Below are 26,320 nucleotides of genomic sequence, written 5' to 3' on the forward strand. Positions count from 1 at the left end.
AGATTGTCTGTTCTTTAAAGAGGAGGGAATCCAACCCCCAGGGAAAAAGGCCAGAAATGGGAGTAGAGAGTTCCTGGGATCCTGAAAACTGCAAAAGACTCTGCTGGATAGGGAGGGATATTTAACTGTGAGCAAGATCCAGCTCCACTATGGCTGAGCAAAGAACAAGACTTACTCTCCCTTAGCTGCAGGCACCACTCTGATGGGCTGAGCTGCTTCTGCTGTGGCGCAGTCAAACCTAAAAGAGCACAAGTGGGCCGTACTTAACCAAGAGGAAGAGGAAGTGAGGGGTGTATTCTGGGATGTGGGTAGTTGATTCAGTATAGTAATTCCTTATATTCTTGAAATTTTGGGGTCAGTCACTCTGGGAAAATCTTGGGACTCAGGCACTAAGATTCAAACAAGTTGAATATAATGTAACCCCACAAGATTTTTCATTGCTGTTATAGGAACCCTTCCCCTGAATCAACAGATCATCTCAGGTGGTTATAAACACACACCTCTCAGTGCAGCAGTGGCAAATGTACTTGATATTAAAATAATCAGTTTTACACTGTTAATAAAACAATGTGCAGATGAATGTGTACAGCATTTGTGTAGAAAGCCCTACATTTGTCTGTGATTGATACATAAAATACTCTGGAAGACTACATAAGGAACCAGTGGGGCTGGCCCAGTGGTGCAGCAGTTAAGTGCACATGTTCCACTTCGGCAGCCCGGGGTTCGCTGGTTTGGATCCCAGGTGCAGACATGGTGCTGCTTGGCAAGCCATGCTGTGGTAGGCGTCCCACATATAAAGTAGAGGAAGATGGGCATAGATGTTAGCTCAGGGCCAGTCTTCCTCAGCAAAAAAGAGGAGGATTGGCAGCAGATGTTAGCTCAGGGCTAATCTTCCTCAAAAAAAAAAAGAAAAGAAACTGGTAAATTGGTAGCCATTGGGGAAGGAAACTGGATAGCTGGGAGAGAAAGGGAGAAAGAAGAGTTTTTACGATTAAACTTCATGTACCTTTTAAATTTGGAGCAAATGCATGTATTGCTCAGAAATAAAAAATAAATACATTTTAAAAATAATCAGCTTTTATTGTTCTCAACAGAGAAAGTCAAGGCTGAAGTCAATGGGAATTAAGTGGCCCCACTCTGGAGGGTGGAAGCTGCGGCAGCATCTTGGGGAGCTTCCTCAGAGATTCCCTTTGTCTGGCTGCCCTAGCACAGGCATTTCTGAGGAATCACAAATTGCAGTGATCTGCAGAGAGGACACTGAGAAAAGCTGTCCTGCCTGGAATCAGCCGCGTTCCAGAGCTGGCACCCAGGAAGGTAGAGCTCCTCTCCTGTGGGTCACGTCCTTACTGGAAGGTAGGTGGGAATTCACACGTGTGACACGAAACGTCCTTCTCTCACGCTGTCTCTCGCTGTCTCTCTCTCGTTCCTCTCCCGTTCCGCATTCCTCTGATCTTTGAGAAGAGAGTGTTGAACAAGTCAAGTTCTTGTTAGTCCGAGTCTGAACTCTCATTTGACTTGGAAGACTTATGCTTTCGTTTTTTCTTTCTTTTCTTTTCTTTCTTCTTTTTCTTATGCTTTTCTTTCTTCTTCTTTTTCTTGTTTTTCTCTTTACCTTCTGAGGAACTGGAGCTGCTCTCATCTTCATCTGAAGTGGAATCCTCCAGTAACTGTTTTAACTGCTGTATCCTAAACAGATTGGTCAAAGAATCATATTTAACTTAAACAAAATTTTTTTTAAAGATAGAAATATAACAGCAGTGGGGAGGGTAAAAAAGCGTCACAAATAATCACCTCATTAAAGACACTACATATTTTCATTTTTGCCTGCTTCTTGCCCACATCCATGCCTATTTTACATGAATGTAACCAGTGTACAAGCCATTTTGTATTCTTTCCTTTTCCTAAATATTCTGCATGTTTCTATAGTCCTTACTATTATGATTTCTAAAAGATGCATCCTTGCCTAAATCATTCCCCCACTGCTCAGCTTCATGCTAGGTCATCTACCTCCTCAACAATTGTAACTCAGTACCTACCACCAAGCTGAGAAAAACAAACACTTGTGTTTTTTCACTGTATCTTTAACCCTGTCTAAGACATTGGAGAAGATAAACTAAACGATAGTTGCCAACTCAACATCAGTGGCGTTTGTGGGCTGGGCCAAGCCCACTGCTTTAAGGTAACTCAAGTAGAACAAGGCTGGCCTGCTCGTTCCGCACACAGTGGTCTTTTCAGTGATTACTCCTGCCTTCTAAATATTTCACAAAGTACCATATTTACTAAACCACTCTTCTAATACTGAAATGGCTGTTTCCAGCTTGTTATAATTTCAGACTTTAAGAGGGTATTGTTATCATCAGGATGACCTCACCTTATATCCTTTTCATGTCTTTTATTCTCTCGTATAATGTCATACATAGGATCTTCATGTGCCTTGAGGGTTAGAGAAAGTAAAGGTTTGGTTAGGCTTCACAGAGACTGTTAGTTAAATTAAAATTGAATCCCTATTTTCACTGAAACCAGTTTTATTTTCCCCGTTTGGTGTAATTTTATATTCAACATATTCTAATCCTTCCTAAGTGTCACCATCACTTCAAACTCATGGAGGCTATAAAAAAGATTTTCCAATTATACAAATATAGGATATAATTTAAATAGTCTTTATAAGGAGATAAACCTTGGCAAAATCATTATTAAATACTGCTCAAGGTTAGAAATATTGACATAATTCTTTTTATGTAGACATGATCAAGAGATATTGTTAAGCAAAATCAGTTGGAATATGTGAGAATGATTCATTTATAGGTGCACAAAAACATATATATATGCCCAAAAAGAAGTCTGGAAGTGTATTCATCAAGCTACTTACTGCAGATTTCCTCTGGGGAGAGAGGCAAGATTGGACTTGAAAAGTCAGTTGTGAAAAACCTTACTGTAATATTTTCATTTTGTTAAGACAAATGTATTCTTGTAATATTTGTATAATTTAAAATCACTTAAATTACTTAAAGATATGAATACATATAGACTGAATTTTATGGTATGTGAGTTATCTTTAAAAATGTTTATTGTAAAAATTTTACATATTAAAGAAAATAATAAAGTTAAAAATATCTATCACCTTACTACCCAGGGATATCCACTGCTAACATTTTAAGTGTGGTTCTTCCAGTCACTGTTCACAATTTACAAAAAATCATAATCATATTATATACACAATTCTATTCTCTTTTTCACTTGTTTTCATGAACATCTTCCTGTGACATTACATATTCTTCTAAAACATGATTCTTAAAAGCTATATAATTTCTGTTACAGTAATTTATGTTGGTATGTTGGCCATTGATATTGTTTCCTTTAGTCTCTATTTATCAACCATATAAGTAATTCTGACAGTTATCCTTATACATTCCTAAAAATTTGTCTATATTGATGTTGTTATATCTTTAGAATCAATTCTTAGAATTTAGGTTTCCAAATTTAAAAAGTATGAATATGTTTAAGTTTTTGAGATTTATGACCAAATTATCTGTTATAGGAGCGGGAAAAATTGACATTCCAGCCAGCAGTGATTCACCCAGAATATTTTCCTCAAATTATTAAAATGAAAGCACAGTATTTTAAATGTCTTAAAGTCCCTGGAGAATGTTTGTGGACCCGTTTGATATATGCTGGTAATCCCAATATATCTGATAACAGCATAGTTAAGTTGACCGAAACAGTTACTGAATGGTGAATTAACACCTCTGGGAGGTGACACTGTTAAAAAAAAAGTGAGGAAATGCTAGATCTCTTTTACTGTCATCTAAGGAGGAGATATCATTTACGTACACACATAGTTTATAATAGATATCTAATAGACAAAGACTGGGGAATTAGAACTCTGATTTCAGTTATGAAACATGATTTTTTTTAACACAGTAAGTTAAAAAAAGTGACTAAATAGATAACAATGTCTGCTTCAGAAAAAGAATCAGTGTTCCCAAGGCATCAGCAAATAACACTTTAATAAGAAGTTAGTGTTTCTGTTAATGAACTAATCTATTCACACAAATTCGATTTAACAGAGACGTACTCTGGCCAAAAGGCTTCTGGGAATGTATTTGATGTGAGCCTCAGTTCACTGATTACTGCCTGATTCACCGACATTCACCATTTCTGGTAAACGTAAATTGACGCTCTGGGGTTTTACTTACTACTCTGAACTGTTCTAACTTTTGGTTGCCTTTGATAAAGAAAGGGCATTCTTTGTCGCCCGTTCGGTGACCATACCGTTTACAACGCCAACCTAAAAACAAAGAAAAAGGGATATATTTCTGTAAGATAATTCATTTTTACTTAAAATAAAGTATTAGTAGATCATATTAGAGATATTCTTCATTAGATTCCAATTTTAAAAACAAATGCAATCAGTGGATGAACCATGTAAGATCCTAGAAAATAGAGGAAACTAATTGCTTCCTCAAGGATCTTTTAATCTTGGAGTTTTAGAAAGGAACTAAGTACTTATTAAGCAATCCCATGCAAAAAGTAGTGTGATTTTTTTTTAACTGTGTGTCATGGGTTGAATTGTGTCATCCCCCCCGACTCCCCCATTATGTTGAATTGAATGTCCTAACCCCTAGTACCCCAGAATGCGACCTTATGGGAGGTAGGGTCTTCCTTCCCTCATAGCCCTCAGAAGGAACCCACCCTGCTGACACCTGGATTTCGGGCTTTTAGCCTCCAGAACTGTGAGACAATAAATTTCTTTTGTTTAAGTCACCCAGTTTGTGGTACTTTGTTACAGCAGCCCTAGCAAACTGTATACAAACATTAAACAATTCCAGCCAAGGAGATCAGGAAGCAGGAAGAGGAATTACAGGAAACATCAGCCAGTTTTGCTCCATGCCAGCATATACTGAACATACGTTGTGACAGGGAAGTAATGCTTTTCCCTTTATATTTTTATTGGAAAAAATGAAGTTCAGGGATTCTCTGTTGATTGCCACTGACCTGCCCCTCTCCCTATCTCCCTCCTATTTTGAGTTAGCTCCACCTGGGGAAGAAAGAACGCACCCAATGCAGATGCAGACCCCTTCTGACAGGTGTCTGTTGACAAAAATGCTAGGATGTTAAATGCCATGGATTGACGTGTGGGTATCAAGAAGGATCCACGCCATCTGTGATCAAAACTCTCTGTTAAAGGAAAGGTGACCCTTGTTACTCAAACTGTGGTCAATGGACCAGCAAGATTGACATCATCCCCTGGGAGCTTGTTAGAAATACAGAGTATCAGCCCTGCCCTTTGAGAAGCTCTGTTCTAGATAGCACTAGGATCAATGTAAGTGTGAATAGTGCTTATGTGTGTTTTTTCTCATCTGGGATGGCTCCAAGTTTGTGGAGCCTGAAGCTTACACTACTGAAGGGGAGGGAGGGCTCTTTAGGGAAAAAAATCTCACCCTGGCAAATTTTATAAAAAGACAGGACCGCATGAACACATTATTGGGACTCCACAGGCCTTTGGAAGGTGCAAGTGAGGGGCCCTAAAGCTGAAGCTTCATTAACTTCAAGGTAAAACTGGTTCTGGTCTTAACCAAACACTCTTAATTTGCAGGTCAATGAAAAGAAGTATAAAGTGTTAGGTGCAGCACAACTAACCACCCCATCAAACAGAGGAGTGGTTTTAAACTTAACAACAACAACAAAAAACAGACTTCTGGGTAAAGATGGCAGACTAAAAACAATCATTTACTTTCATCTCCTTCCTGACATCCCATAAAAATGACAAAGAGAATATGTTTAGTAAGACATAAACCCCAAGGACAGGGAAAATAGGAAAGGAGACAGCAGTAAAAAAAAAAAATATATATATATTGGAAGCTATAATACAGATAGAGTGTGCTAAATGAATAACAGACCTCAGAAAACTGAATTCTAAGTCAGTGGTAGGGAGAACTGAGAACCAGCTCAATTTCCATTTGTAGAACCCCGAAAAGCTCCAAGAGGACCCCAGTGACCCCTACCTCCTAGTATACACACCCTCATGTAGTCCCCTTCCACAGTGAACAGGCCTGAGCTGTGGAAGCAACAGCATATTATGGAAATGACAGCTTATGATTTCTGAGGCTAGGTCATAAACAGTGTTGTTTGCACCTTGCTGTCTCTTGGATCACTGGTTCTAGGGAATGCCCACTATAATATCTTAAGACTTAAACAGTCTTACAAAGAGGTACAAGTAGCAAAAATTGAGGGCTCCTGTCAAGAGCCAGCAGCAACTTGCTAGCTATATGAGTGAGCCATCTTGGAAACGGATCCTCCAGTCCCACTCTTGCCTTCAGGTGATTGTAGCCCCAGCCAACATCTTGACTGCAACTTTATCAGAGACTCAAAGCCAGAATCACCCAGATAAGTGGCTCATGAATTCCTGACCCACAGAAACTGAGATAATACATGTTAATTGTTGTATTAAGCCACTACATTTTGGGGTCATTTGTTACACAGAGATTCCAGTAATACAGTAGGTAGCTGCAGATTAGCAGACATCCAACAGCCTCTTAATAAATGAGAGACAAAGGCAAAAAAACAAATAGAAAACACCAACTTGGAAGAAAAAAAAAATATTAGGGAGAAAAAAAAGAAATTAACATCCTTAGATAATAAATTGCAATAAGAGAACAAGAACAGAATTAAAAAAGTCATAGAACAAAAAGAGCTTGTGAAATGGAAATATAGAAGAAATAAACAATTGAAAGACTGGAAGATGTGTTGATGAAATATTCTAGAAAGCAGAAGATAAAAATAGGAGAGAAAAGATCAGAAATTACAAAATCAGTCTAGGAAGTCCACTATCAAAAACAGAATTGCAGACAGAGGGGAGGAAATAATCAGTGAAACAATTTGTGAAATTTCAAGACTCTGGAGACAAGAAGATGATCTTACAAGCTTCCAGGAAAGAAAAATAAAAAAGGTAACAACAACAAAACAGGAACATCAAAGCATCCAGGGGCTGGCCCAGTGGTGCAGCAGTTAAGTTTGCATGTTCCTCTTCAGCAGCCCAAGGTTCGCCACTATCGGATTCTGGGTGCGGACTTATACACCACTTGTCAAGCCAGGCCGTGGCAGGCATCCCACATATAAAGTACAGGAAGATGGGCACGGATGTTAGCTCAGGGCCAGTCTTCCTCAATAAATAAACAAGTAAATAAATATAAAATAGGAATTCTCAAGAGAAAAAAGCATCCAGAATTTAATTGTTTTGGACTTCTCCACAGCAATTCTACAAATGAGAAGGCAGTGGAGCAATGCCTTCAAAATTGTGAAGAAAGCTGGTTTTTAACTTAGAATTCTATACCCTGGCAAACTAAAAATAAAGTCTTAAAAATTTTATTCTCCCATACACCCATTTCTCAGCTACCAGAGAATGTGCTCTACCATAGCAAGAGAATATAACGAAAAAGAAGACCCAAGATACAGGCAATAGGAGATCCAACATAGGAGACAGGTCAGGGAAGACCACAGAATGATGGTGGAGGCGGATCTCTGGGTGATAGCATCGCGAGCAACTATCTTTGAAAGATCAAACTGACAGAATACTTCAAGCATCTGAAGATCTTCAATTAGTGATCAGTACAGAGAAAAGAAAAACAACCACCACAAGAAGACAACTATTAATTGCAGAGAAAACAAAACATGCAGGATGCATGAAAGGAAATGTAATCAGTTTAGCATATGATTCAACTCTGAAAATAGTCATAATGAAAGATTTATTTAACTAAATTATGATACAACTATTATTAGGAAAATAGAAGACAGGAGGGTATGTGTATGAGGTGGGGTGGAGGCAGAAGGAAAGAGCTGAATTCTTGTTTTCTACAGAAAGAAGTCCACAGGTAATGAAGAGACCGGAAATATCAAGGGGCAGGAATACAGTCATCTTATTTAGGTGCATGGAGATAAACTTCAAAATAACTTTCTTAAAAGAGGTTCAGGTGGTTACCTTTGGGGTGAGGTGAATGGGGGGAAGGGGCTAGGAGCTGCTGTTTTACTTATGTGCACGAATAATCTTTGTACAGACAAATGTCCTAAAAGGCAGCAGTACCCTTTCTTCAAATGCCATCTGTGCTGCATGAAAGTGCTGCTGCTCTGGTGGGGTGGGGGGTGTGCACGCACAGCTCTACCTGTTCCAGACCCGCCCTCTGTGCTCCAAGCTCCTCTCAGGTTACATGGATAAAACCTTAATGCCACTGATGGAGGATGACTGACTGAGGCAGGACCCAAAGGGACCTGGCCTCCACTGCATCTCTATCCCCCACGGCATCTCTACCGTGGAGTACTGTTCTGTTACAGGATATCACTGGAGAGCATCCTCCACAGGCAGCTACGGCCCTGAGGAAAGACCACTGCCCTTGGAGCCAGAAGCCCTGGAGGTGAAGCACTGCTCTACCTCTTATCCTGGACTACTCAGTAATAGATGCAAGTCGGCCTCCTCATCTCTAAAGAGAGACCATGCCAGGACTTTAACAGGGCTGTGGTGAGAACCAACTAATTAAAGGAAGTAAACACGCTTTGTCAGTCGTGGGATGTATCTGCGTGCACTGAGGAGTGTTGGTGAAGCTCTTGTGTACTCACACTGCATGACTTTGACTTCTTTCCCCAGGGGCATCCAAAGTCCTTTAGTTGGGGCGTGAGCCAGAAATTCCCTGGCGTGTTCATTGCCTGGTACGTCTGGTATACAGTCTTCTGGCTTAGTCTCATCTTCCTAAAGAAAGAAGCGACCTGTAAACACTATGGCGAAAGCACTGGAATTCTCCCCACCTGCCTCACAACACAGCAGTGCCTGGCTTTCTCATGGGCTGGAGATCCCAGTGTCAGTGATAACCCTCTCAAGATCTGGAAAGAAAGACGAATTAGACCAGACAGAAAAAACAGAAATAAATGTAGCAGAGAACTATTACACAAAAATGATGTAGCTGTTCTTAGAGAAACGTTACTAGTTTTGTGCACACAGGAATGATCTGTGAGCTCCAAATTCTGATTCTAGATCACAAAAATTAGATTCTAAGATCACAAAAAGTTTTCTGTTAACTTAAAAGCTTTGTGGAATGAGGCAAAGTATGGAATAATAAAAATGTTAAATACAAATAGCTTATTATAGCTTGAAGGCCACTGTCATGTTTGATAATCTCACACATGCTGTATTTATGAAATGTACCTTCACTACCAAATAACTGCATTATACAATTAAGCTGCTGGTTTTCTTACATTCTGATTTTTTTTCAATTTCCAATGAATATTAAATTGATAATGGAAAAATGTTTTTTTTTCATCTTTTTTTTTAATGGAAAGTTACCAAACAAAAAAGGTTGCTTTGTCCTTTAACTCCTCCTCTAGGTCTCAGTCCCACAGAAAGACACTGACCCTGTGGCCAGGGTGCTGGAGGAGGGACTCCTGCACCAGGGAGGCTGGACCCGATGAGCTTCAAGTCTCCTCAGAGCCCGCTGCTCTCTGAGCTGCAGACACTCAAGAAACAGCAGCAGGCCAGTGAGGGGAGGCACACGGGCAGGAAAGCTTTGAGAAGATGGAGTCACCAGGCAGAGAGAAGGGAGTGATGGCTGAGGAGCACACGGCGCCTGCCACGGCTTCTCAGGGACACACACACAGCTGACTAACTTTCTACGCAGGCACAGGCTTGTGACAAAGCCCAGGGCGTATGAACCGACTGGCATCTGCAGGGAGGAACAGGGTTATAAAAGGAGGTTTAAAACCTGACGCAGCTGTTTTCATAACAAGTTACTGAGTTTGAGCACTGAGTCAACTGTCTAAGAGAGTAAGCAAAAGTATAAACTTCACACTGACCTTGATAAGCCCAGGAGGAGGTTTTTCATAACTAGAAAGAAAAAAAAAATCTGTCATCAACCATGTCAACAGGAACATAACACATTTTAATGAGCAAAAAGCAAGCACAGGCCAAAATAAAAAGCATGTTTTTCGTAAGAACTTAAAACGACATTATATCTGAAACAGTTAGTGAAATATGCCCGGCACTCAGGAGATCACATACAAGTAAACAGATGCTATACCACATCCTGCTGGGATGTAGAACTGAAATTCATTGAAATAACAACTAACTTGGTGTCTTAGCACAACGATTTTACTTTTGGAAGAAGGGAAAGCAAGAGGTTGCAGGGAAAACGTGAGGTAAATGTGAGGGTAGACCCGTGAATTAACTGTGGCTCCAAACTGTTACTACAGTTGTCAGGTCATTGAGCCAGCACGACTCCCGCTTACCCAGCACTGAAGGGGCTCCCGGTGGGGAGAGTTGAGTGACTGTGCTCACGTGGCTGGGGCGGCGCGGGGTGGGGAGCAAAGCTGGAGGGAGGGGCCTGCTGTGGGGGAAGGAGGTGAGGGTGATCTGTCCCGGAGGCTCCCTCTCCCATTTCCCTGTCCTCCCAGTTCAGGGTCCTCCCTGCCCCTGGGCTCCCTGCCTGCCGTCTGTGCCTGTCCCGACATCCTGGACTCGGGGGGCAGCACTCCTCACGGTGCCTGAATGACATAACGATGCCGCTAGACGAAGCACAGGAACGACTGCGTGGGAACTACTTTCCCTTTCACCACAGAGCTCTCCGACCCCCAGGGTCCTGAGGCTACAAATCCTGCCTGTGCGCCCAATTCATTTCCACTTTCCTTCACTCTGCCGGAGCTGCCGAAGAGGCTTCTGGATTCCAAATCTGGAAAACCAGCGCCAAATGCTCACGTTCATTTTTTAAGTTATTTTTCAATTGAGATTTAATTGACATGTAACATTGTATTTTAGGTATAATCATGTTCATTTTAAGTTACTGACTCACTACTGGCTATCAAACACACATGAGTGTCTGACTTTTAATGTGAATTCCTAATGGACACTCCTCCCCAAAAAACAGAGAAAAAAGAAGCAGGATAACTGAACATTTCAGGGCTTTTCCATGTCTCTAAAAGGAACATGTAACTGAAAGAGGACATCTGGGCCCTGTGGTGGGTTTAAAATTGTCTTGACTCCAAAAACTTGGAAATGTCTGAGTCCCCAAATTGCTGCACACAGATGGTAAATTCAGAGATGATTAATTTTCTGAATTTCGTAGTGAAAATGTCTTACTTTTTGTTTGTTTTTTTGTGAAGAAGATTGGCCCTGAGCTAACATCTGTTGCCAATCTTCCTCTTTTTCTTTTCTCCCTCCGCAAAGCCCCAGTACACAGTTGTATATCCTAGTTGTAGGTCCCTCTAGTTCGTCTATGTGGGATGCTCCCACAGCGTGGATCGATGAGTGGTGCATAGGTCTGTGGCCAGGATCCAAATTGGCGAACCCTGGGCTGCTGAAGCGGAGTGAGCAAACTCAACCACTAAGCCACTGGGCTGGCCCTGAAAATATTGTACTTTTAGCATCAGAAAAACATTGATAAATCATTTATCTAATAGTCAAATAAATATTGATTATCCCCAAACTAATACAAGTGTACCTTGGAGATACTGCAGATTCATTTACAGACCACTGCAATAAAACAAATGTGGCAAGAAAGTGGTCACACAAATTTCTTTATGTTTACACTACACTGTAGTCTTTTAAGTGTGCAATAGCATTATGTCTAAAAAAACAATGTCTTTACCTAATTAAAAAATAGTTTATTGCTAAAAACTGGTAACCATCCTCTGAGCCTTCAGTGAGTTGTAATCTTTTTGCTGTTGCAGGGTCTTATAAAAAACGCAATATCTGCAAAGTGCAGTAAAATGAAGCACAATAAAATGAGGTATGCCTGTATAGGACAGTCTCCAAAATAGTTTAAGGTAAAAAAAAAAAAAAGCAGTAGGGTACGGAACAGTCAATTTGTTATGCTTCTATTTGTGTGTATGGGAAAAAGATGATATATACCCTCTACGTACACACAGACAGGACTTTACATGAACAGAATACCTCTGGAAGGATTCCTGAGGGAGGCAGCTTCATTTTTCACTTACATTGATTACATGCAAATATATTGTCTCAAATAATGTTTTTTAATCACAAAAGAAAGCTGAAATTAATAGCATCTTCCTTATACCTATGTTAGTATAAGCCCGGCTAATACATCTCTCAAAGAAAAACCAAAGGTAACCCGGAACTAAGAAAGAAAAAAGGGCCAAAAATATGCTATTAGTAGCTCATTTCTGCTATGGAGTTATATAGGCTGCATTTTTGTTTTAAAATGTCAATGTTATTTCTGTAATTGTCTCAGGAATTAAATCTCCACACTAGCTCTAATTATCTTGATATTTTCCTCCTACCAAAAAAGGAGAAACTAAATTTAATTCTCAGGTGATACTGAAGGTTCACCTTAAAAACTTACTCCTTGCAGAAGTGACCAGTCAACAATTATCAATCCAGGCACAGTGCTAAGCACCAGAAGGGAGAACTAAGGGCATAAAGATACTCCTAATTAAAAGTTACAGAAAATTAAAAACTAAAGAAAAGCATAAAATTAAAACTGCTCTCAGAAATCCCCATGTTACCTCTTTGCAAAGGTAATTCATATATTGGGACCCACAAAGTAGAGGCTGCCCCAGTGGCCTGGCTCATGTCACGAATCTAAACCTAAATCAGCCTGCATTAAGGTGAAAGGCCTCACTGTCAAGGAAAGCTAACATACACCAATCACAATCCTCCAACTCAGCTTTAGCTAGCTGCCTTTACCTTTGAAATTGAACGTGCTAGCCTTATCAGGAAATCCCCGACCTCCTACCCAATCATGCCAGGGTTCTGTGTTGCCTCTTCTAAGGCCCTATAAAACGTGCTCTTGCCCCAAATCCCTGGGAAGAGTGTGCCACTGCTTCTGAGGCACTGTACTCACCCATCCATGGATTGTTTTCCCTTGAATAAAGGGCAAACGTGTGACTGAATCGTATTATTTTTGTCATTTGACACTCTTTATAATTGTATAAGTGACCTGATAAAAAACATGTTTTGGTTGTTTGGAATAGAGGACCCCACATTCCAACTGGAACATTTTACAGTTCTAAATCAGTGTGAATGGGCTTTGGAGGTCAAAAAAATTTTTTTGGTTTAAATTCTGATTATTCTCACTGCTGTGTACTTTGGGCAAGTTACTTAACCCCTCTGAGTCTCAATTTCCTCTTGGGTAAGTATTTCACAGCACACATATGAAAGGCACTCCACAATATTGGCTTCTGCCCCTTTTGTGGAAAACAAGTTGATGCTCTCAGCAGCCTAATGAGGCAGCTCAAGACTGGCACACTAGCATCAGAAAGGCCAAGATCAGGACCCAACAGAGAGGCCTCACCAAACCAATCCAGCCTTTACATCTTTTTACAGATCTGCAGCTTTATGGGGATCCACAGCTGCTCCTAAGCAGAGGTGGGCACAGACCTGGCAGTGGACTTGCCACAGACATCATCCCCAGCGGGGCTTACTGCCTTTCTAGGCCATGAGACTCTGAGAACTCTCTTCTGCATCTGTCACCAGGGATCATTGCCTTTTCCCCATGCAGGTGGTACATGAGCTTTCAGCCAAGTCTCTCCCCATCTCCTCTCAGGCCCAAAAAATATGCCTTATTATAGTTATTAAATTATCTTGTTAAAATTTCAGAATAAGAGGAGGGCAGGCCAGGGACCCTGACCTTCATTTTACTGTTGGTCAATCAGAGGCTACACCAGTAAGAGGTTGAATCAGGACAATCACCCAGAACTCATGACATCAGGAGTTCTTTCATTGAGTTGTAATCCCCATTCTAGGCCAGCAGTGCATTTCCTGCAATAACTGTGATGAGCTAAATAAGTTGTGCAAGGGCACACAGCCCAGTGCCCGTGTGCTGGCCTCCATGCCATGCCTCTGTTGGGGAGGAAAAATTTCTCCTCTACCCTTTTAAATTCTGGCTAGTTTAAGAATTAAATTGACGTGAAACAGATTAACAGGAGAAAAAGCAAATTTAATTTCATATGTACAGGGGCTCCATAAGAACATGAGGTCCGTAGGCAGTTAGGCAGGTGAGGCTTATATTGCCTCCCAGAGCTAGGGAGAAGGGGTCTGGGACTTCAACTGGAAGAAAGACAATTAATGGGAAGATGAAAAGAGCAAATGTTTGGTAAACAAACGTTTGTTGGACCATACAGCAACAATGGGACACAGAGAGAACTTTGCTCAAACAGACTTTGCTAGGTTCCTACCTGTCTATCACAGCTAGCTCATATTATACTGTAGTTATCCACGCTGATGGTTCTTTCCTGGAACAGGCCCTCTATCCAAATTCTTTCAGGCATTTAGAGGGAGGTAAAAGCTCTTCCTGGGTCTTTTGTTTCTTAAAATAATCAGCCTCAAGTAATCCTCATGTCAAAGAGACACATTTTGGGGTGGCAAATTTTGCTCCCCTACACCTCACCTGTACAGGATTGTCAGTAAACATTTAGCTAAATCTAATAATTATTCTAGCATCATGTTTGCCACTGGAAAACGAAAGACTCCAGGAACACTTTAAATCCAGAGCTTGAGTACTGTTTGATTTGGGCATAGGTATCATTCTGATTCCAGTTTTCCCTAAATTTTTTCCCCCCAAACATTGCTCATTTATTCACTTTTTATTTATTGTGATATAATTCCCAAACCATATTTCCCTATGTTTTCCAACACTCCCCCGTTAAGCAAAACACCCTGAAGTTGGGGGGAGGTAGTAACAAGGATAATGACCTCCTGCCCTCTCTGAGGCGGGGGATGCGTTGAATGTGTGCAGATATTAAACGCATACACGCATGTTTGCTTGCTGATGCTGGGAACAGCCATGTGGAGGCAGATAATTAATTTAAGGAGTATGTGAGGGGAAACGTCAAGTTAGGAGTCAATATTTGAGCTATGCCCTGAGGTTCACCAAGTTAATGGGAACCAGAGCTGTAGGGTTTTTAATCAGGGATTTTAGCAAGGATAAGTTTTCATCATCTGGTTTATCACCTTGTCACAGCAGAAGGCTTCCCCTGCCTGTGCTCAGCTGCACCCAAGCACCACAGACTGGTAGGCCTTCCTTATTTCTGGCTAGGGACTGAACCAAGAGAGACCCAGAAGGCTGAGAACACAAGTCTGTATTTGAGAAAGGCTGAGGGACAGGGAGGAAATTCTGAGGCCGCATTGTCTGTGCACTCAAAGAGCATCTCTCAAACTCTTAGAGGGATCTGCACCTCTTCCACAAGGAATAATCCATAAACACTTTTAGGTCGGATCTGTGCCTTAACCCTGTACACCTCCAGGGAAGTACTCATTTTAATACTTCAGAATGGCTGCAGAGTACAATATAATACTATACAGTAGTATTCTATTAAACTTAATGATTTAATGTTTTCTTCATCCTGACTCTCTTCTTATGCACTAACTTTAAAGACCCTTTAGAACACAGTAGATATTGTGGGTGCAGGGGTTAGGGAAAACTGAATAAGGGAAAAGTGAAATGCTTTTCCTCCTGCTCCTCTCAAAGATGTGAAAGAAAACAACTTTGGTGGATGTGATATTATTATTTATAATAAGATATGTTTGGTCTTCATCCACTGTTCCTGGGACACAGCTCTTCAAAACCTTAGAATTTCCTACAAAAGAGCTAGAGACATCTTTTGTTATAATATTTAGTTTTGTTCCCAGTTCCTGAAATAGCTCCAGAGCTATAAAGGTGAAAAGAGTTTCTTTTGTTATTTATAACAAGTCCCTTTCAGCCAAAGTAAGTTTATGTTAATAAGGTGACTTTGGAAAGCCAAGGATGGGGGCTGGTTGCCAAGGCAATCTACCATGTGGTTAGAGGGTTGGGAACTTTCAGTCTCACCTCCAGGGAGGTTGAATTCATCACCAATGGCCAATGATTCATCAATTGTGCCTATGTAGTGAAGCCTCTATAAAAACCCAAAAGGACAGGGTTCAGAGAGCTTCAGGGGTGGTGAACAGGTGCAGGTGTGGCATACCTGGAGTAGGCGTGGAAGCTCCACACCCTTCCACGTACCTTACCCTATGCATCTCTTCCATCTGGCTGTTCCTGAGTTATATCCTTTTACAATAAACTAGTAATCTAGTAAGTGAAATGTTTTCCTGTGTTCCATGAGCTGCTCTAGCAAATTAACCAAACTGGAGGAGGAGGTCGTGGGAACCTCCAATTTATAGCCCATGGGTCAGAAACACAGGTAACAACCTGGACTTGTGATTGACAACTAAATTGTGTGTGCGTGGAGGGCAGTCTTGTGGGACTGAGCCTTCAACCTGTGGGTTCTGACGCTATCTCCAGGCAGACAGTGTCAAAATTAAGTGAAATTCATAAGACTTCTACTCTGTGTCCTCTGAGAATAGGAGAATTGCTTGGTGGTGTTGGAAAACCCCCACACAGCTGGAGTACAGAGTAGTGCTGTGAGCGTAGTTTGAGTGCAAAGAAGGAAAACAGGAGTGTTTTTTCCTTTACAGCAGATGGTGGATGAGAAATGCCATGAGTCGCTAGAGCAAGAAAAACTTCCCTTTGGGTTCGTCTCTGGACCCTTCCAAATGAGGATTGTGATGGAGGCTTCTCCCCACTCTCATCCTCACCATCACCTATCCTGAGTTTTTCTAAAGGGACAGAGGAGGATTTACTCCCTTAAAATTACATAGTAAACAACTGGGTATAAACAGAAGTAGCTTTTTAGGTATGGTATTTCCAAAGCAAATACTTTAAATATTTTCCGGTGGAAAGATGTGGCATGTCATAGGCTTAGGCCTCTCTGAGCAAGAATAATGGAAATTTGCTTAAGTTGGGAAGGTGACACAGTCCATCAGTAGCCATTCATTAGAAACATTAATGCTATGCCCTATGTATTGGAACTTAAGGGAATTTGGAAGGGAGGTGGTAGAAAGTCTATGTAAATATCCAGTAATCCAACAATACTTTCTTTTTGCTATAAGAGTTGTACAAATAACATATGGCTGAAAAATCTAAGATCCAAATTTCTGAAAAATATGTAAATGTTTTCGCCTAGATGGAAAAGTGTGATGGAGTGTGATGGAACTACACATTTTGAAACCTGTTATTACTGGCAATGGCCTTCCCTAATAAGTCCATTTTACAACTGTTCCCACAACTTTACAGGAACATGATTGATATTTTTTCCTGGGGCTAAACAATTCATTAATTTATGTAGCACGTTAAAAAAGAGATGTCTCAAAGATTAAAGTAATATTTAACTATTAAAAAAATAACAGATTTAGAAATGGGAATGTGTTTATTGTGTAGTTGGCTTCTGCACTGAGACAGATGAGAAGTGTGCATCATCTTTGTAGTTAATCCTTAGAATTAAAAAACAAAAGTTGATGGAGGCCCATTATTTTGTACCATCTGTGAAGCCTTGCTATTCTATCATTCAGATTGTAATAAGTTGCTCTGAGAGTATGAAGACTAAATTGAGATAAGAGAGGAAAAACATCTTCCCAAGTGGGTACGGGGGAAGAAATCTTTATTTTGCCAAATATTTCTAATTACTCTTTGTGGTTTTGAGCACTGGGCTGGGATGTCTTTTAGAAAGGTCCTTCATGTAAGCATACTCTATTCCACACAATTGTTCCTGCAGCCGGCTCCTCTGGGGCTGGAAGGCAGAGACAAAACTGCCACATAGACACAGAATGTCCATTCTGTATGCCTGGCAGCCCAGGGGCACTTGAATGATAGAGCTGGAACATGGATTGGAGTGGGAGAACATGAGTGGGAGACTCAGATGCCTTCATGGGCCTCGCAGATATGGTCAAAGAGCAAGAAAAGTTAAGGTCAAGTGTAAGAAAATGACCAGAGGAGTATGAGGGGACCTCAAGAGGGCATTCTACCAGGTAAAAAGATTTGAATTCAACTTGTAAAAAACCACTACAGGGCTTCCCATCTAATGTGGCTGGCTGACCAACTTACTTATCTGCCTTCCTTTCCCAAACTCTCTTAAAATGACCATAAAGGAATCAAAAAGGTAAGAAGCCACAAAGAAATTCTAAGAAGAGATACTAGCAGAGAACAATTTCAAGACAAGGCTAGGAAGACAACGGAAAGTGGAACAAAGTAACTGACTTCTTTAGGTGGAGAAAGCTACAACCTTTAGAAGCTAGGGGTTGGGAGTATGAACACTGAGTGGTTAAAACCACCAATATTCTCCATCTCCATAGCCAGGAGACTCTGTCCGCCCTTACCCTTCAAAGAGAAGGCAGGTTTAATCCCCTGTGAAACTTAACTGGAAAGGCTCCAGATGCATGGGAATATAAGCACGGCTCAGGACAGGGATGAGGGTGAGCACTGGCTGAAAACAGTTAAGTCTCAGCCTGAACTCTGGACCAAAGCCCCCTCCCTCTTCATCCCAATCCAGAACACTGGCACCCAGGCCTGAGAATGGAAGGTTCTTCTTTGGACAAGCTGAACAGCCCCCAGAAAAGAACTCCACCTTCTGATCTGTGGGAGCCTCCCCATGAAAAGGGCAGATGGTAGCCTGATATGCCTACAGTGAAACTTATAGTCAACAGACTTAACAGTCAACAAACCAGCACCTCTGCATTCTCTCTTTCTTTCTCTCTCATCAGCCCCCTTCACAACACAATGCTATGAAAAAAAGAATTCTCAGGACAAGAAAAAGCTCCTAAAAGTAAAAAATATGATAACTGAAATTTTAAAAAAGTGCAATGGTGGAAGGACTGGAAGATAAATGTTATAGAAAGTAGAAATGAAAAGACAAAAAGATAGAAAAAAGGAAAGAAAAGATAGAGGATCAACAGAAGTCGAAAAGAAAGAAAAAAACAAAATGGAGGGAAGAAAATTAAGAAATCATGTATGAATATTAAAATACCCATAAAGTGTCAAGAAAATAAAAAATTTTTAAAAGCCAGGGAGGAAAAGTTCACATTATCATGAAACTGTAAAATACCAGGGATAAAGAATTCTTTTAGGGGCCAGTCCGGTGGCGTAGCAGTTAAGTGTGCATGTTCCGTTTCAGTGGCCCAGGGTTCGCTGGTTTGGATCCTAGGTGCAGACATGGCACTGCTTGGCAAGCCACACTGTGGTAGGTGTCCCACATATAAAGTAGAGGAAGATGGGCAGGGATGTTAGCTCAGGGCCAGTCTTCCTCAGCAAAAAGAGGAGGATTGGCAGCAGATGTTAGCTCAGGGTTAATCTTCCTAAAAAAAAAAAAGAATTCTTTTAGCTTCCACAAGTGGGATGAGGCAAAATAAGTAACATAAAAAAAAGTGAATCCGAGTGGCATCGGATTTCTCAGCAATACTGCGAGCTAGAAAATGGTGGCACACCACCTTTGAAACTGAATGAAAATAATTTCTAACCTAGATTTCCACACCTAGCCAAACTACCTATCATGTTTAAGGGCAGAATAAAAACATTTTCAGATATGTAAGTACTCAACAAATTTACCCCCAATACACTATTTTATAGGAAGTTACATACTGCGAATCAGCAAAATGAGGTAAAGACAGAAAGAGGAAGACACAGGATCCAGGAATGAGATCCAAAACAGGAGAGTGGTGAAGGAAGTCCCAGGATGATTGTTATATACCAGGTCTAGAAAGTATCCACAGTGTACTGGAGGAGAACAGAAGGAAGATTCTAGGTTAAAAAAATGAACTGATAGATTATCTGATATGTAGGCACATGTGGAAAAAGTACTCTCATCTTTCAGAACCTTTGGAATAAAATTAGCAGCAGGTACTAGGAAATTAAGCAAATGAAAAAAACTGAGGCTCTCATTAACTACTTGAAAAACAAGCGTTGTACTAGAAAGTAAAAGAAATCATAGAACACCATTTGGCTCAAAAGTGAATAATACTGCATAGTTATAATAATGTTAATATGAACTATTGATTAAAAAAATTATACTGGAGCTATATTGGAAGGATGGAGACAAGAAGGGTAAGGAAAGAGAACTAAACTCCTGTCTTCTATGATATGAGGTTAATAGGTAATGTCTATTGTTCAATCAAAAAAAGCAGTATAAACATATAACTTAGAAATAAGTAGGGGCTGGCCCAGTGGCCTAGTGGTTAAGTGCATGCACTCTGCTTTGGTGGCCTGGGGTTTGCAGGTTTGGATCCTGGGCGCGGACCTATACATTGCTCATCAAGCCATGCTGTGGTGGTGTCCCACATACAAAATGGAGGAAGATTGGCACAGAGGTTAGCTCAGGGACCTCGTCACCAAAAAAAAAAAAAAAGAAAAGAAAAAAAGTAGTTAAATACTAGAAGAAAAAAGTAAAAGTTTCCTCACTGAAGCCTTAGTTGGAGGCGGGGGTGCAAGGAGGGGGGGGGGGGGTCACTGAAGAGTAGGGATGCGAACCACCATTTTTTTGAAATTAGTTGGATAGTACTATTTAATGTTTAAACTATATTAAAGTATTACTGTGGAAACATAAATTTTGATTTAAAAGCAAACAAACCTCTGAACTAGCCAAAGTAGTATGTCAAGAGCCCAGAAAAATTTTAAATCTCTGAAGCTGAAAAATCTCACTGGTCTGGGAATCAGACATCTGGGCTCCTCTTCAGTTTACAGACGGATGTGTCCTTGATCAGGTTAGTTAAGTGCTGAGCCTGCATTTCCTCATCTGCAAAAGGAGGTTATAATCTCTCTGTGAGTGCTCTGTGAGCTACAAAATAAATGTATGAACAACTGTCCGGCATCCTACAGTTAAAGATACTGAGACCTGGGCTGGGCTGAGCCCTGCCTGAGCTTATCCTAGGGAAAGATTTTTGAACATCTGCCTTCACAGAAGACTGAGCACCACAGAGTGTGCTGAAGCGGCCAGGACCGCGGAGGCAGCAGTGCAGAGCCTGTATCCTGCAACCACTGCCCTCCTGAGGAAATTCAGTTCAAGGGCCACCGGGAAAAGAGCAGGCCGGCTCCAAAAAAGGCATGCATTTTGTGTCAAAGCTCCCAGAAGGTTACTTATGTAGGATTGCAACCCTTTGAGGACCTTTCTTTACATGATCGTCTTAGCATAGGTAATGAGATGTGCCTGAAACAGAAATGAGTTATTTACCCACTAACTCAGAAAATAACACAGAAAAATTTGACTTCTACAACTACTTATAGAATCACAGAATCTTGGAAGAGACCTGAAAGGTCATTACTCCAACCTTCTGCCTGATGTTTAATCTTCACAACCTACCCTTCTCCTACTGGTTGTCCCGCCTCTCCTTGAACCCTCTGCTGGGGGGGGGGGGGGACGGGGGAGGGCGCACAGTGCCTCCTATGTCAGGCCATGCTGACAAGCAAGAATATATGATTCTGGAGCCAGCCCTGATGGTCTAGAAGTTAAGGTTTGGCCCTCGCAGCTCTAATGGCCTGTTTCAGTTACCCAGAAGCAGAACCACACCACTCATCTGTCAGTAGCCATGCAGTGGGAGCAGCTCACATAGAACTAGAAGGACTTACAACTAGGATATACAACTATGTACTGGGGCTTTAGGGAGAAAAAAAAGGGGGAAGACTAGCAGCAGATGTTAGCTCAGGGAGACTCTTCCCCAGCAAAAAAATAAAAATAAAAGTAACATATATATGACTGGTCCTAATTCTTCTGTTGAGCTAGAATTGGCCTCTTTGTAGCTTCCACCCTTAATCCTGGTAAAAATCCTCAGCACTCCACTCTCTTTTACCTGGCAGCCACCTTTCCAATATTTAGGGACGAGCCCTCACCCCATTGTTCATTCTTCTCTCTCTCACCACACGAACCTTACAGGACTGGGTTTTCTCTTCCCTTAACAGCAGAAGATGAAAAGAATGGGGATTTTACGCAGTTCATAGGTGGCCCTTTGAATTGAGAAACCGATAAGGACAGGGAGCAGCGCTCCTGTACTCGGTCCCCAGTCCTGACGGAGCGCCCCGCAGCGCGCAAGGCACCCCGGCCCAGCGGGCGAGGGACGACCCTCCAGCGCGGCGCTTCCGGCACCGGGACAGCCCCGCGCGCCCGGACGGGCCTCGGGGCGGGGCCTCAGCTCCTCCCGGCGACGCCGCCCGGGGCGCCGGACAGACCTGCCCTCCGCGCCGAGGGCCAGTGGCCGGCACCGGGCACGCCATCTCCGACGTTCGGGCGGCTGGCCACCTGGCCCTTGCGGACCCCGGGGACCCCGCGTGCCGCGCCCACGGGCCCCTCCGCGCAGAAGGCGGGGCGGCGGGGACTCACAAGGACTCCAGGTGCTTGAGCTGCTGCAGCTGCTGCGCGTCGTGCCGCCGCCGCTTCTGCTCCCGGCGCCGCTGCAGCTCCTGCTCGGGCGGCTCCCGCGGCCGCCGCGCGCCCCCGGCCCCCGCGTCGTCGCGCCCCGACCGGGACGACATCGTGGCCCGCGCCGGAGGCCGCCCCGCAGCGCGGCGGCGGCGGCGAAGACGGCACTTCCTCCGCGCCGCGCCCGTCCGGCTCCGCAGCGCCCCCTCCTGCCGCCGCCCGCCTCCCGCCGGGGAAGGGCCCGGTGTCCCCGCCGAGGCTGCCCGGCCCCCCCTTCCGACTGGCGCGCCCGGCCGCCTCCCCGCGGCGTGGCCCCAAGTCCTGGCTCAGAGCGCCCGGCCCCGCCGCCACGCTAGCCGGTGCCGGAGGTGGGAGCGCGCCCCCTGGCGGCGGCCGAGGGCTGAGGATGCCCGCGGAGGAGCCGGAGAGCCCTTCCCGCGCGCTGGTAGGGCGGGGCACAACTCTCCCGGCCTGCGGCCCCCGCCCCGCCCCACCTTCGCAGTCTCCACCCTCGAGGCCACGGAATCCGTGCACGTCATCTTTGTACCCCCAGTGCTTAGAAACACAGAAGTTACTTATTGGTGGGATTCATCCAGTTTGGAAAGAAAGCAAGACTCTCCATAGAAATTCTCCAATTTTCCAGAGCATGCTATCCATGGTTAAAATAGTGTATTTTGGGGGCCGGCTCCGTGGCCGAGTGGTAAAGTTTGCGCGCTCTGCTGCGGGGGCGCAGGGTTCGGATCCTGGGCGCTGACATGGCACTGCTCATCAGGCCACGTTGAGGCGGCGTCCCACATCCCACAACTGGAAGGACCGTGCAACTAAGATGTACAACTGTATACAGGGGGGGTTTGGGGAGATAAAAGCAGAAAAAAAAAATTGGCAAGAGTTGTTAGTCCAGGTGCCAATCTTAAAAAAAAAAAACCAAAAAACCCCTGTATATTGTATTTAGATAGGATGTGGGTGCTGGAAATGAAAATGTAGTATACACTGGGCGCTTTTTATGTGCTGGTCATTGAGCCTTAGCCCTTAATGAGAATTGAGAATCTTCAAAAACTTAATAAGTGCGTTATTACCCTTATGTATTACCCTAATTTTATAGATAAGGAGAAGGAGGCCTAGAGAGTTAAGTGACAGCCCAAGGATGAGAACTAGTAAGTCGTGGAACCAGAGTGCAAAAGTATTAGGTGCTTAACTAGGTTGTATTTTGAAACTGTATCTGATACATAATTCTTTTAGCTTTGAAATAATGGAAGAAACTACCGAGGGAGTGAAAATAACAGCATTGGGGAAATACTTGCCTCAAATATTCAAAAGGTTAATGCCTAACACATAAGGAGCTCTTTCAAATTTATTCAAGAAAACACAGACATACACAAGCTATGTACAGATGTACGAAATTATACTGACATTTGTCCTGGCACTTGGAAATGACCTTTTGCTCTAAAAGTGAAGCCAATATGAATTGTGTGGATGGATGATCCAGCCATTCATGAAAGTTTTGCGGGCCGATAAATATCCTATATAATGCCTTATAAGACATCTAAATCCAGTCAAGAAGAAGGATGTAGTCTCTGGAAGATGTGATACAGAAGCAAAGAAAATGTAATGCAGTTGTGTTGCAGAATGAAGTCGGTCTACAGAATCTAGAAAAGGAGAACCAAGGAAAAGCAATCAGGCAGTGTTTGTCCAGCATTGTCTAGTAGAAACCCAAACTCTGTAATAGAAATGTGCACTGTTTGGAGAAAGGGATAACATTGACCAAACTTGGCCCCACCTTAAGGGAAATATGCTTAAATACTAGCTAAGCCTCTGAGCTCTGATTCTATTCTCACCCAGCAACATTCCCATGGCGATTTCATACCAGATTCTGATAATGGGCAGAAGAGGTTTTGGTCAGATTTGAGTATCAGGGTCATTGAAAAGGTGTATCTCCTACTATAAATTAACAACTTGACATTGTGATTTATAAGTTAGTCTTTTGTGAATTGTTATTATGGCAGAGTATTATTGTATTTCCCAAGATAGCTGCAATAATATCTGCCATCCTGTTTGTTCTTCTGCAATGTGACCTTGATTCTCCTCCCCATGGAGCACTGGGGTCTGTGCCCCTTGCCTTGCTTCTGGGCCAAACTTGAAGTGACTTGCTTGTAACTAGTACAAAGCAGTGTAAGTGATGCATTTCTTATGTGAGGTGGGAAAGGCTCATATAGCTTCTACCTGGTTCTCTTGAAATATTCCCTCCTGAAGTCTTCAGGGGCAGTATAAACTGTTCGGGTGTCGTGAGGCCACCATGCTGTGAGGAGGCCCAAACTAACCCATGAGGAGATATCACATGAAGAGGCCCTGAGACTAAACAGAGTGATGCCAGGCCAGGTCCCAGCTGCATAACCACCTCTCACCCCTTGTCAGCTCCAGTCTGGATGACATCACATGAGAGAGCTTGAGTCAGAACCACTAAACCAAGGCCTTCAGGAATTCCCAATACACAGAAACTGTTGAGAGATTAAAAAAATACTCATTATTTCATGCCAATAGGTTTGGGGTGGTTTGTTGTGGAAGAGCAGTCTCTGAACAGTGGCGTCCCCTGCAGCTCCTAGGCAGCCAGAGGACTTTTTTTACTCATCTCCTATTTCCTTTCTTTATCATTTTAACACAGATCGTTGGTAAACCAATATATGGAAAAATATGCAATCTCACTAATAATCAAAGATATGCATGCTCAAGCATTATTAATGTACTATATCATACTTGTTAAATGAGAACATTTTAATCTTCAATGATTATACCCAATATGGCCATGTGGTGTCATCATTACATTTATCCATTACTAGTGGCATTTCACTTTTGGAATGAAGATATTGATATCTTTCCACCTCATACTCCCACTTCTGAGGACAAATTAAAGGAGAAAGAAGCTATTTGCACAAAGTTATTTATTGCAGTAATATTTATAAATTGCAAACAACACATATCTAACATTTGGAGAATGATTAATATGGAACGTATCCTGAGGGAATGTTATACAGCTATTAAATATCATAAATCCATATTGACACTGACATAAAATAAGTAAAAAAGTTGAATAATAGAATACGCATATACGATGATCAAAAATCTGAAAAATCAATGTCTGCAGATAGACTAGGAGACCAAATATAAAAAAACAAAATCAATCATTGTCTTAGGGTGGTAGGATTAGGGGTATAAACTTATAAACTTATTTTAAAATACAGCACTGTGTTTACAATGAAAATATTTTAAAGAACAAAAGTGATTATCTTTTGGGGCCGGCCCCGTTGCTGAGTGGTTGAGTTTGTGTGCTCCACTTCTGTGGCCCAGGGTTTTGCCGGTCCTGATCCTGGGCACAGAAAAGGCATTGCTTGTCAGGCCATGCTGAGGTGGCATCCCACATAGCACAACCAGAGGGACCAACAACTAGAATATACAACTACGTACTGGGGGGCTTTGAGGAGAAGGAAAAAAAAAAGAAGATTGGCAACAGATGTTAGCTCAGGTGCCAATCTTTAAAAAAAAGTGATTATCTTTTATTTCTATATAAATGTAACAATACAGACTAGTCACTCATCATTTCAAAGGGTGAGATTGGCAACAGGATGTACCAAGACAATAGGGGTGAATGTGAAATTTTTAAAACGCCTGTAGATGAGCTCATTTGACACCCACTCCAGTCCTTTTCTAGCTCAGCTAGAAAGTTGAAAACGACATTTTTCAGACTCCCTTGTAGTTCAGATTCTGCAGATGACCTACATTTCACTAAACAAAATTATTGTGGCAGGACTAGGAGGCAGCAGCCGCATGTGGGGGTCGGCTCTCCCCCTGCAAGCCCAGAGGCAGAGGAAAGTTACCTGTGTCCATTCCTCATATCATAGGGTCCTGGTGGTGACAGCAGCAGTGGTGGTGTCCCCTGGAACAGTCCCACAGTCTGGCCGCATGTTTCTCCTGGTGGCACTGCTGTGGCCACAGTGTTCCTGGGTGTGAGGTGTCCAAGTCTGGTTTTTTGGGTCTCCTAGAGGTTCAATGAACTACCTGATTCCCTTGAAACTAGGTAGTTTGTGTTTAAACCAACTAGAGTGGGTTCTGTTGTCCGTGACAAAGAAGTCTG

At 42.4% G+C, this 26,320-nt stretch overlaps 1 protein-coding gene across 1 annotated transcript; it reads right to left on the reverse strand.

Moving 5' to 3' along the window:
* Positions 1-1,059: 1,059 nt before the first annotated feature.
* LOC124244131 (retinitis pigmentosa 9 protein) lies at positions 1,060-22,459 on the reverse strand. Its single transcript, XM_046670503.1, has 6 exons — positions 22,156-22,459; positions 9,838-9,868; positions 8,611-8,740; positions 4,197-4,288; positions 2,372-2,433; positions 1,060-1,686 (listed from the first exon to the last, which is right to left on the reverse strand). Exons 1-6 carry the CDS (start codon positions 22,305-22,307, stop codon positions 1,488-1,490), a joined length of 666 nt encoding a protein of 221 aa, XP_046526459.1. The 5' UTR covers positions 22,308-22,459; the 3' UTR covers positions 1,060-1,487.
* Positions 22,460-26,320: the final 3,861 nt, after the last annotated feature.

This window comes from Equus quagga, chromosome 8 (assembly GCF_021613505.1).
Source record: "Equus quagga isolate Etosha38 chromosome 8, UCLA_HA_Equagga_1.0, whole genome shotgun sequence".
NCBI classification, from domain to species: domain Eukaryota; kingdom Metazoa; phylum Chordata; class Mammalia; order Perissodactyla; family Equidae; genus Equus; species Equus quagga.